Source organism: Nerophis ophidion, linkage group LG20 (genome assembly GCF_033978795.1).
Source record: "Nerophis ophidion isolate RoL-2023_Sa linkage group LG20, RoL_Noph_v1.0, whole genome shotgun sequence".
Classification (NCBI taxonomy): Eukaryota; Metazoa; Chordata; class Actinopteri; order Syngnathiformes; family Syngnathidae; genus Nerophis; species Nerophis ophidion.
The window spans coordinates 1,140,642-1,153,664 of NC_084630.1; the positions used below are offsets into that span (position 1 = coordinate 1,140,642).

General features: G+C 42.8%; 1 protein-coding gene across 1 annotated transcript in view; it reads right to left on the minus strand.

Moving 5' to 3' along the window:
• The window catches only part of cntln (centlein, centrosomal protein), a 429,542-nt gene that overhangs the window by 329,920 nt on the left and 86,599 nt on the right, over positions 1-13,023 (minus strand). The window contains 1 exon segment of the mRNA XM_061880275.1: positions 1,712-1,833. Within this exon segment, the coding sequence (XP_061736259.1) occupies positions 1,712-1,833 (122 nt within the window).

Below are 13,023 nucleotides of genomic sequence, written 5' to 3' on the forward strand. Positions count from 1 at the left end.
CCCTCAGAGACTGGCCTCAAGACACCCGTGGACACACCCCTCCGACTATCAGGTACTATTTAATCTCACTAAAAACACTAGCAACACAATAGAAAGATAAGGGATTTCCCAGAATTATCCTAGTAAATGTGTCTAAAAACATCTGAATCCGTCCCAATGCAATCGCCTTTTTTTTAACTTTATTTATTTTTATTTTTTTTTCTAGTCCTTCGCTATCAATATCATCATCCACGAATCTTTCATCCTCGCTCAAATTAATGGGGGAATTGTTGTTTTCTCGGTCCGAATAGCTCTTGCTGCAGGAGGCTCACATCATAAACAATGTGAGGATGTGAGGAGCACTCACACTTGTGATGTCATCGTCTGCTACTTCCGGTACAGGCAAGGCTTTTTTTATTAGCGACCAAAAGTTGCCAACTTTATCGTGGATGATCTCTACTAAATCCTTTCAGCAAAAATATGGCAATATCGCGAAATGATCAATCATGAGCCTCTCTCAGTATGAATAAGAAAATCTCATTTCAGAAGGCCTTTAAACGTTTGGACAATGCTGAAGAAGCAAGTCCATGTCAGAAAACCAACACATTTAGCTGAACTGCACCCTTTTTGTCAAAATTCAACCAGAAGTTTGTGGACGGCTACCAAAAGATTTACATCCCAACATGACAAGACAATCAACAATGTCCACACAAAGAAGGATAAAAACAACTGAAATATTCTTGATTGCTAAAACAAAGTAGATGCGGGAAATATCGCTCAAAGGAAGACATGAAACTGCTACAGGAAAATACCGAAAAAAGAGAAAAAGCCACCAAAATAGGAGCGCTAGACAAGAACTAAAACACTACACACAGAGAAACAGCAAATAACTCAAATTAAGTCACAGCGTGATGTGACAGGTCGTGATCGTGACAGTACACCTACTTTGAGATAAGACCTGCATGGTTGGTTATGGTTTAAAGTCATATCCAACAATTACGACAACAACTTTTTACTGTCAACTGAATTTTGTTGTTTAATGATTTGTGGTGTGTTTCTGGATGCAAAAAATGTGCCTTGGCTCAAAAAAGGTTGAAAAACACTGGCTTGGAGTGATGAATAAAGAATCATTTCGAGCAGAAACGCTATGCGATGTTATGCTTCCGGTTCAAAGCACAAAACAGGAAATACATCTTCTACACCTCAGCGAACAAAAGATGGCGCCGTAGCACAAACAGTACCACACCTTTCTGGTGTCTCGTTCGATGCAATATGAAAACTATTTGTTGAAAGCAAAACATTATGGCCGTCACCTAAGAAAAATCCATAAATTAGCCCCACATTTTTATAAGCCGCCGGGTTCAAAGCGCTGGAAAAAAGTAGCAATTTATAATCCGTAAAATGCAGTACAAAAATAAACACTTGATTAAAGCGTATCCTGTTGCTTTGCAGAATTGTACTCCAAAGTCTCTGTTTAGCTGCATGTTCACTAATCTCGGTATCCTCTCAGGTAAAATGTTGTTCTCCGTTGTTGTTAGCGCGTTTCATTCCGACTGATGCGTTCAATGCAAAATGGAATTTGCAGTTCTCACCAGGTGAATATGACCCCATCAAGTTGAGGCAGGAGCAGTGGAAATATGGCATCAGACTCAATGAGACTGCGTGCAAACAGCTCCAAAACACTATTCCTAAAGTATATGCGGTTATGTAAAATGTCAAATTTTATACTCACACGTCGTCTGCTTTTTGCGACTCCTTCAGCTGGTCATTAACGGCTTTGTAGTTTTTCTGAAGCACACACAGTCTCTCCCGCCGCCTATCATGAGCCTTCCTCAGTTCTTCGTTCTCTTCCATCTGCGAGGAGCAAAAACGTTTGTTTATCCTGTTTTATTTGACTTCTCTTCAGTGAGCATCAAAAGCGTGTATTGCTTCGTATTTGCCAAGGTTACCTGAAATGAAAAAGGGTGACGAAAACCATAGAAAAAGAGTCTGCTCGGTGCAATATGAGCAAGGCGACTGATTCATAAACATCAGTTAAAGCTTTTAATTGACACTGTATTACCATGAATTGATTAACGTGGACCCCGACTTAAACAAGTTGAATCTTGTTGCCATTTAATTGTACGGAATACGTACTGTACTGCGTACTGTACTGCGCAATCTACTAATAAAAGTCTCAATCAATCAATCAATTTTCAGCCTTGCCAGAAGCTTAAAATTACCAAATTTTCAGGAAAACTCTTATACATCAGCGAGTAGCTACACTAAAAAATGACCACAGCAGTAATTCTCCAACTGTGGTATGTGTACAAGTGGGGGTACGCCAAAAATTTGAGTCATTATTTAGATACGGCGCTTTATTTTCCTATATTCAAACTGTGTGTCATGTTAAAGTGTCTAAAATATTTAATATACTTGGCAAATTAAAACTCTGCCATTCATTACTCCAAACGTGTGAGTTTTAAAATATACCTAAAATATTTCAAACTTAATAAACCATCCCATGTGTGATGTCTGTTGTAGTGTTTTCATACATATTTGTGCTATTGTATTGTAATCAAGCTAGCGTTGTTAGCATTAGCGAATATGCTAACACATTTGTCTGCGTTAACATTATTGACTTACAAGGGCATTCTTTTTGTGTTGTTTCAATTTCGTAAACTCTCTCTAAATGTCACTGTGAATTAGCCGAGTTAGTTTAGCTGTTGGGAGAGCTAACTTCCGCAGCGAGTGGGTCCATGACAATGACTTCTGTTTTGTTTGATCAGCTGTTTTTGTGACGGTTAGCTGGCTTCGTGGTGCGGGTTCGTTCTCTCAAAGATGCAGTCGGACTTGGACACAGCGTGAAGGTAAGAAATGATGATTTATTTACACTAACAAAACAGACTAAGAACAGAAACACTTGCACAAGGCACTAAAGGCAAAAACAAACAGAACTAGCATGGGAGCTACAAGAACTAAAAGCGCTAGCATGTGAGCTAGGGAACAAACAAAAGAAGCATAGCGCGAAAGCTAGCAAGCACAAGAAATTGTTTTTTACCACAATTGGGAAACAGCGTCATCACCTGTTGCACGGAACAGAAACTAGGATGCGAGGATGAGTAACGGAAAAGGCAGGCTTAAATGAGGGGAGTAATTACAAAGCAGGTGCGCGTAAAAAACAAGAGAGAGGTGACACTAATACGTAAGTATGACAACAGAACAAAACAGTAAGTGCCACCAGGAACTAAGGAAGTCAAATATTAACAAGATGAGATACAAAACAGAACCAAAACCTGAATAAGACATGATCCGGGCAGCGGATCATGACAGTTTTACCGCCATGATACATACACTGTTTGGAAACAATTAACGTATGTGGAAATAAACATTTTCAAAAAAATTTCAACCAGTACGTAAAAACATGTTTTCCTGGTGTATGTGGCTTAAATACTGTATTTTTCTGACTATAAGGCAAACTTAGAATAATTTAATTTTCTCAGAAAGTGTGCCTTATAACCCAGTGCGCCTAATGTATAGCACAATTCTGGTTGTGCTTACCGACCTCAAAGCAGTTTTATTTGGTTCATGATTTAATGATAAATGTGACCAGAAGATGTCAGTCATACATAAGAGTTACGTGTAAACCGCAAGATAGCGCCAGTAAACAACACCAAAACTTTAAATGTTCCATTGACAATATAGAACATTACACACGGCGCTCAAAAATCTGTCAAAATGTTTTTAGTACGACTTTGGTAAGCTATGAAGCCGCACCGCTTGATGGATTGTAGGCGCACTAAACATAAGAGTATTATTTTGGTGTGGGTATGAGGACCACGAAAAGGCACTAATTAGCCGACATATTACCTAGCATTTTGTTTCGCAACATGCAAAACCAACTTTTCTTACTTTCTGGTACCTGCTGATGAATATTTGGGATCTGCATAAGTTCTGAACATGTGCGTGTTTCCGCCATTGTAGCCCGTGCCGACCCGTAGTCGAAAGTTTTTTCTTTTTCTCTATCTTCCCAGGTGGCATTCATCTTCCGCTGTTGCCAATTCTAACAAAGTAGCGTAAAGTTCTTACTCATACCTCTCTGTAGACTAGCTATCAAAGCGCTAAAAGCTGTAGTAGGTTTACGTAATTCACCCATGGAAGTTTAGTTATTAGAGGGTTCCGGTCGGACGGATTTTCATGGGACACATCGTTGTTGCACTAGTGAGCCAAGGATGAGGAGATGCTGCTCCGTTATTGATTGAAAAAAAGTCTGAATGTCATTAAAACATTTAGCTCCCTCTTTTGACACTTCTTCCACTCCCGTCCTTGCACGCTACAACAAGGATGACGGTGAGCCACGTAAATAAGACCGCCCACAAAACGGCGATCCTGAAGAAACTGTCAGAAAGCGACTTAAAGATGATCTGTAATACATCATCTATGCAACAGTTTGACCAAATTACCACCATTACATATTATGTAGACCACATGATAGTCCATCCATCTTCTTCTGGTGCTTATCCGCGGTCGGGTCGCGGGGGCAGAAGCCTAAGTAGGGAAGCCCGGACTTCCCTCTCCCGAGCCACTTCGTTCAGCTCCTCCCGGGGAATCCCGAGGCGTTCCCAGGCCAGCCGGGAGACATAGTCTTCCCAACGTGTCCTGGGTCCTCCCCGTGGCCTCCTACCGGTCAGACGTAACGGACTAACTTTGTTGAAACTGTAGAAAACTAACTGACTGATGAAACTGACTGGAGAAAATTACTTTAAAACCAAACTGACACTATAAAAACTAACACGGCAAAAACTGACTATAGAAACTTTCACTGTAGAATCTAACTTTCTGTAGAAACTGACTGTAAAAAACTGACTGTAGGAACTAGCTGATTGTAGAATCTAGCTGACTCTGTAGAAACTGACTGTAGAAACTAGCTGACTCTAGAAACTGATTGTACAAACTAGCTGACTGTAGAAACTAGCTGACTCTAGAAACTGATTGTACAAACTAGCTGACTGTAGAAACTAGCTGACTCTGTGTAGAAACTGTTTTTGTAAAAACTGTTTCTGTAAAAACTGACTGTGAAGAAACTGACAATAGAAACTAGCTGACTGCAGAAACCAACTATCCGTAAAAACTAACTGTCTCTGTAGAAACATTTTCGGGCATCTGGTCAGGATGCCCGAAGATGTTTCTACAGTCTCATCGGGCTCCTCTCCATGTGGAGGAGCAGCGGCTTTAGTTTGAGCTCCTCCCGGATGACAGAGCTTCTCACCCTATCTCTTAGGGAGAATCCCGCCACCTGGCGCAGGAAACTCATTTCGGCCGCTTGTAACCGTAATATCGTCCTTTCGGTCATGACCCAAAGCTCATGACCATAGGTTAAGATGGGGACGTAGATCGACCGGTAAATTGAGAGCTTTGCCTTCCGGCTCAGCTCCTTCTTCACCACAACGGATCGATAAAACATCGAAGACGCCGCATAGATCCGCCTTTCGATCTCACTCTTCCCTCACTCGTGAACAATACTCAGACGTACTTGATCTCCTGCACTTGGGGCAAGATCTCCTCCCCAACCCGGAGATGGCACTCCACCCTTTTCCGGGCGAGAACCATGGACTCGGATCACAAGATAGTGTTTTACATTTAGGAAAAAAATCATAATATGACCCATAGTGTGTGAATGTTGTCTGTCTATCTGTTTTGGCCCTGTTAGGAGGTGGCGACTTGTCCAGGGTGTACGCCGCCTACCGCCTGCATGCAGCAGAGATAGGCTCCAGCACGCCCCGCAACCCCAAAATGGACAAGCGTTAGAAAATGGGTGGCTGGATCATAATATGACCTCTTTAATGCACCTTATAATCCGGTGAGCCTTTTCAATCAATCAATCAATCAATGTTTACTTATATAGCCCTAAATCACAAGTGTCTCAAAGGCCTGCACAACCCACAACGACATCCTCGATTCAGATCCCACATCAGGGCAAGGAAAAACTCAACCCACTGGGACAATGAGAAACCTTGGAGAGGACCACAGATGTGGGGACTCTCTCCAAGAGCGACCGGTTCATTGGACGTTGAGTGCATCTGGCATAATATTGTGAGAGTCCAGTTGTCATGAGGGCGGTTGTCCTGCCTTTTTTTCTTCATTTTCCTACTCCCCTCCCTGTTGTGTCTGCAAGTGTCCTACCCGGTCATCAGTTGCAGGTGTGCTGCCAGTCATCCAAGCCCACCTGCTTCTAATCAACCACCTGACTTAAACCCTGGATCTCCACCCAGCCAGTGCCAGTCATTCGTTTCCTGCGGTAGAATCTAGCCCCGAGCTCACCTACTCTGACCTTTGCCCTGAACCTTTTGTGATTGCTGTTTTTGTATTTCCTCAGGTGGTGGACAGACTTTTGACCTGGTTTTCCTGGAGCTGATTTTTCGTTACTACTGATTTATTTTCTCCAGTGATGTTTTGTTATTAAATAGAGATTTTTTACTGATCTGCATTTGGATTCTTATTTTCTTTGATTCCACAACACCAGTGAGGGTTGGACTCCGCCAAGGTTGCCTTCTGTCACCCATTCTGTTCATAACTTTTATGGACAATTTCTAGGCGCAGTCAAGGCGTTGAGGGGATCCGGTTTGGTGGCTGCAGGATTAGGTTTCTGCTTTTTGCAGATGATGTGGTCCTGATGGCATCATCTGGCCAGGATCTTCATATCTCACTGGATCGCTTTGCAGCCGAGTGTGAAACGACTTGGACGAGATTTAGCACCTCAAAGTCCGAGTCAATGTTTCTCGCCCAGAAAAGGGTGTAGTGCCATCTCCGGGTTAGGAAGGAGACCCTGCCCCAAGTGGAGGAGTACAAGTACCTCAGAGTCTTGTTCACAAGTGAGGGAAGAGTGGATGGTGAGATCGACAGGCAGCGTCTTCAGTAATGCGGACGCTATATCGATCCGTTGTGGTGAAGAAGGAGCTGAGCCGAAAGGCAAAGCTCTCAATTTACCGGTCGATCTACGTTCCCATCCTCACCTATGGTCATGAGCTTTGGGTCATGACTGAAAGGACAAGATCACGGGTACAAGCGGCCCAAATGAGTTTCCTCCGCCGGGTCGCGGGTCTCTCCCTTAGAGATAGGGTGAGAGGCTCTGCCATCCGGCAGGAGCTCAAAATAATGCCGCTGCTCCTCCACATCGAGAGGAGCCAGATGAGGTGGTTCGGGCATCTGGGCAGGATGCCACCCGAACGCCTCCCGAGGGAGGTGTTTCGGGCACGTCCTACTGGGAGGAGGCCACATGGAAGACCCAGGACACGTTGGGAAGACTATGTCTCCCAGCTGGCCTGGGAACGCCTCGGGATTCCCCGGGAAGAGCTGGACAAAGTGGCTGGGGAGAGGGAAGTCTGGGCTTCCCTGCTTAGGCTGCTGTCCCCGCGACCCGACCTCGGATAAGCGGAAGAAGATGGATGGATGGATGGACTACAACACCAGTCCATAGTGGATCTAACATAATAGTGAGAGTCCAGTCCATAGTGGGGCCAGCGGAGACAGGTCAGCAGCGCAAAGATGTCCCCAACCGATGCACAGGTGAGCGGTCCACCCCGTGTCCCGACCGGATGTATGAAAAAATACCTAAATAGACCCGCTCATCGGCAGTGCGCCTTTTAATCTGGTGCGCCCAATGGTCCGAAAAATATGGTAAATCTCCATTCTATACCACTGAAAATACGGTAAAAAAAAAAAGTTGTAAAGTAACACCCCTACTTATTTTGTTTTGACATCAGAACGACGGTGATTGGGTTCAATTTAAGGGGTTCTGCTGTACTTAAAGTAGCAGGGAGCACAGTATCAAATGGTGCAGTGTTGTTAGTACCGTATGGCTGACAGCTATTAAAACACAGCGAGATTGGACTCCTGATTTAAAAGGAGGAGTAAGAGAAGACAACATATGGATTTTCCTTGTCAGGAGAAGCCCCTCCACCAGTCTGACCTTAACAGTGAGGGCGAGGGAGAAAAGCCTTTCAACGGACAGGACAAACAGGACTGGAAGTGAGAGGAGAGCGGCGTCTGATGAAAACAGAGAAATTAGAAAGAGAGTGAAGCGAAAGGAAAAGGGAAAGGAAGAGGGGTGTGCGTTGAGGTTAGGTGGGGGGTCTGGGGTGGGGATAGGTTTCTGCTCGAGTGGCCAGGGCTTGGGAGAGTTGTCTTTCTGAAGGGAAGGAGCTTGTTTACTGCTGATATGACACGGCTGCCCTGCAGAGAGGGAAATGCGAGCCCTCAGCCCTGTTATTATTAACAAGGACAAAGAGAACAGAGGGAGCACACAAAGATGCACCGGACAGCAAGGGCACACACACACACACACACACACACACACACACACACACACACACACACACACACACACACACACACACACGCATTCAGACACGCACACAAACAAGACGGAGGCTGCCAATGACAAGTATGGATTTTCCCCAGTGCGGATTATTCACAGAGGACATCTGCAAGACATCCGCTGCCCCGTCAAGCAGCCCACAACCTCTCCGAAACAAGGCTCTAATGAAAGGGTCCGGTCCGGGGCAGTGTTAACTGGCGACCAGGGGGACGACGCACTTCATCTGCCTCAGAGACAGGGGGGTTACAGGGGCCGACGGAACAAGTGGCAGGGCATTAGCCACATCATGGATTCCCAGGCTTCCCCTGTAGAGCTTCCCATGGGCGGCCCAAAGCCATGGTTATGTGGCCACAGCCCCTTGCCCACAGATCAATACGCAGCCCGACTCGGCGTGCAGACGTTCTCAAGCTGAAAAATAATTACATGGCTGCAGCCGTTGTTGACTTGAAGACAAAATGAGAACGGCAGTTGTGTTTGTCTGTTAGTTGCTAAGGTCAACATGTCGGCAGGACTTTTCCAACCTGAAAGACATTCTGATGGGGAGGCGTATCGGATCAGACCCAACTGTTAGGATGCTGAAGGCAAGGTCACTAAGGCGGATTGATAGAATATTTAGGCAAAAACTCAGGGATGGAATAAAATACCATATTGCTATCGGGATATGTTGGATCTCTATCTCTAATAACACCGAATCCATACACCCACTTCAAATATCAACACCAAGTATGTGCAGCTACACACTTGATGTATTAAGTTCTTAGAAAACATTTTTTTTACCCAAAAGGAGACTGAGGGCAGCGAGAGACCAATGCTCTCCTCTCTTGTATTTAATTCTCCAAAGAGACAAACTTTATCTGAGATGAGTTGCTTTGTTGGGTCTGCTCCCGTCTCTGGCCATGCTCCCTCCACCCCAGCAGACGATGGCGTGGAACACAGCAGAGGCCACTACAGTGTATAGGTTTCCTTTACTTTTTATTCATGGCTCTAAGTAGAAATGGCTGGTTGCATCAGCTCTGCTCTTTTAATGTCTTTGATGTCCTTTGTGTTCTTTGAAGTTTCTCTCTTAAACACATGTAAGAGGGCTGTGTGCTATGGCTATGAGTGTTTTTTTTCCCTTGGCCTTAGTCTGGACCCCTATCCAGGGGCCCAGGCTTAGACATATCCCCCTCCCATTGTTTACCTGTATCCTCACCTTTTTTTGTAAGGGGTGTCGGAAGTTGGCAGACCCATCAGCAATCATGTTCTGTTTTCCTGATCTTGAATGACATTTTGCTGAAAATTTTGATTTCCCCTCAGGGATTAATGAAGTATTTCTGATTCTGATGAGACTGAGGGCAGTGTCAGAAGGAGGTTCTCCTATTTTAACTTCTCTTAGGAGACATATTTTACACGAGAGGAGACTAAAGGCAGTGAGAGAATAGAATAAAATAGAATAGAATAGAAAAGAAAGTACTTTATTGATCCCTGGGGGAAATTCAGCAACACAGTTTGCTCAAAATAGACAATAATGATAATAAATCATGTAAAACATATATTATATATATATATATATATAATAAATAATATACGAATAATATAAATAGAGCACGGAGGTATCCTGCATTATTTTTTTTTATGAAGACAAACTTTCCCCAATAGGAGACTGAAGGCAGCAAGAACATGAGAGTATTCTATATGTACATTTTTTAAGAAAACAAACTTTTCTGATATGAGAATAAAAATGCTGTGAGAATGAGTCTCCTTTGTCTACTTTTCTATGGAAACACGTTTTTCACAAGAGGAAACTGAGGGAAGTGAGAAAACAAATATTTTCTGCACTTACTTTTCTATGAAGACAAAACCCAAAGAGAGACTGAGGACAGCAAAAGAACGTAGGTACTGTATCCTGCTTTTACTTTTTTAAGGGGACACCTTTGAGCCAAGAGTAGAATGAGAGCCGCAAGAGATTTAGTGTTCCCTATATTTTCTTTTTGAGGAGACCAAATATATCCAAGAGACTGAGAACAGCAAGAAAATTAGTTTCTTCTGTATTAACTTTTCTAAGGAGTCACATTTTAGCCAAGAGGAGACTGAGGGCAGCAAGAGATCAAGGGTTAGCTGTATTCACTTCTCCAAGAAGACCAACTTAATAGGAGATGAGACTAAGGGCAGCAAAATAATTACTTTCTCTGAAAGTATATTTACTTCTCTGAAAAGACAAACTTAATCTAAGAGGAGACAAAGGGCAGCAAGAGAATGACAATGTCCTGTACTATATTTTCTAAGGAGAAACATTGTAGTCAAGCGGGGACTGAGGGCAGCAAGAGAATGAGTGTCTCCTGTAATAATTTTGTCTATGAAAATATTGTATCCAAAAGGAGACTGAGGGCAAAACGAGAAGGAGTGTCATGTGTATTTACAAGTTTTAGCCAAGAGGAGACCAAACTGAGCAAGAAGATGAATGTCTACAATATTTGCTATTGGGAGAGGACATATTTTATCCAAGAGGAGACTGAGGGCAGCAAGCAGAGCAGATAGACTGCAGCCAAACCATGCTGACGCCATCTTGTCTAAGTCAGTGTTTTTCAACAAACTTAGATACCTGTGAGATGCAGTCTGGTGTGCCGTGGGACATAATCTAATTTCACCTATTTGGGTTAAAAATGTTTTTTGCAAACCAGTAATTATAATCCGCAAATAATGTGCCAATGTTGAGTGTCGGTGCTGTCTAGAGCTCGGCAGAGTAACCGTGTAATACTCTTCCATATCAGTAGGTGGCAGCCGGTAGCTAGATGTCGGAAACAGCGGAAGGCAGCATGCAGGTAAAAAGGTGTCTAATGCTTAGACCAAAAATAAACAAAAGGTGAATGCCCCTAAGAAGTGAAGTGAAGTGAATTGTATTTATATAGCGCTTTTTCTCTAGTGACTCAAAGCGCTTTACATAGTGAAACCCAATATTCTAAGTTCCATATAAACCAGTGTGGGTGGCACTGGAAGCAGGTGGGTAAAGTGTCTTGCCCAAGAAAAGGCATTGAAGCTTAGGGAAGGCTATGCAGAACCAAACTAAAACTGAACTGGCTACAAAGTAAACAAAAATGAAATGCTGGACGACAGCAAAGACTTACTGTGGAGCAGAGACAGCGTCCAAAAAGTACATCCGTACATGACATGACAGTCAACAAAATTAAGTTAAAGTTAAGTTAAAGTACCAATGATTGTCACACACACACTAGGTGTGGTGAAATTTGTCGTCTGCATTTGACCCATCCCCTTGATCACCCACTGGGAGGTGAGGGGAGCAGTGGGCAGCGGCGTGACCGGGAATCATTTATGGTGATTTAACCCCCAATTCCAACCCTTGATGCTGCCAAGCAGGGAGGCAATGGGTCCCATTTTTTTATAGTCTTGGTATGAGTCGGCCGGGGTTTGAACTCAGAAGGACAAAAACAACTGAAATATACTTGATTGCTAAAACAAAGCAGGTGTAGGGAATAGTGGTCATTGAAGACATGCAACTGCTACAGGAAAATCCCAAATAAAGAGAAAAAGCCAGCAAAATAGAAGCGCAAGACAAGACCTAAAACACTATACATAGGAAAATAGCAAAACACTCCAAATAAGTCAGGGTGATAGTACACCTACTTTGAGACAAGAGCTATAGTGATGCATGCTTGGTTATGCTTTCAAGTCATAGCCAACAAATGCGACAACTTTTTATCGTCAATATTGGCTGCTGAGTTTCATTTTTTAATGATTTCTGCTGTGGTGTGCCTCTGCATTTTTGGAATAAAAAAAATGTGCCTTGGCTCAAAAAAGTTTGAAAAACACTGATCTAAAACACTGATGTGTCTTATTGCAATGTTGGCCTTAAATGAAGTAGTAAACATACAAGACAACTTGTATTTTAGTAGTAAGTAAGCAAACAAAGGCTCCAAATTTAGCTGCTGACATATGCAGTAACATATTGTGTCATTTATCATTCTATTATTTTGTCAACATTATTAAGGACAAGTGGAAGAAAATGAATTATTAATCTACTTGTTCATTTACTGTTAATATCTGCTTACTTTCTCTTTGAACATATTCTATCTAGACTTCTGTTAAAATGTAATAATTACTTATTCTTCTGTTGTTTGGATGCTTTACATGAGTTGTGGATGACACCACAAATTTGGGTATCAATCCGATACCAAGTCGTTACAGGATCATACATTGGTCATCATGTGTCCAGGGACATATTTTCCGAGTTTATAAGCATAATATGAATTTGAAAAAAATTAAAGATGATTTTGTGATGCTAAAAAATATTGATGTAATCATAGTAGTATCGACTAGATCCCCTGCTGTACTTAGTATCATTACAGCGGATGTTAGTAGGTGTAGATCCACCCATGGCGTTTGTTTACATTCAGGAACAGCGTAAGCATTGACACCTGTGAGCTACGTACGCTGTGGAGCGAAGCATGTTTAGCTATTCCTCGTCCTGCAGGGATGATACTTGTAAGAAACGTACTTTGTCGCCTTGGAGGCCAGTATTATTGATTTAGAAGAAGCTAAAACACTGAAGACTGCGCCTGGACTTTAGTCGCTAGTTATCGAGCCATGTCTTAAAGCACCTCTTCCTGAGGGTGTTTCAGTGTTACAAATAACTTCAACTTTATAGTTAGTTTTTAAGCCAAAATGCGTCTGTCCTCCCTTTTCTGTTTACA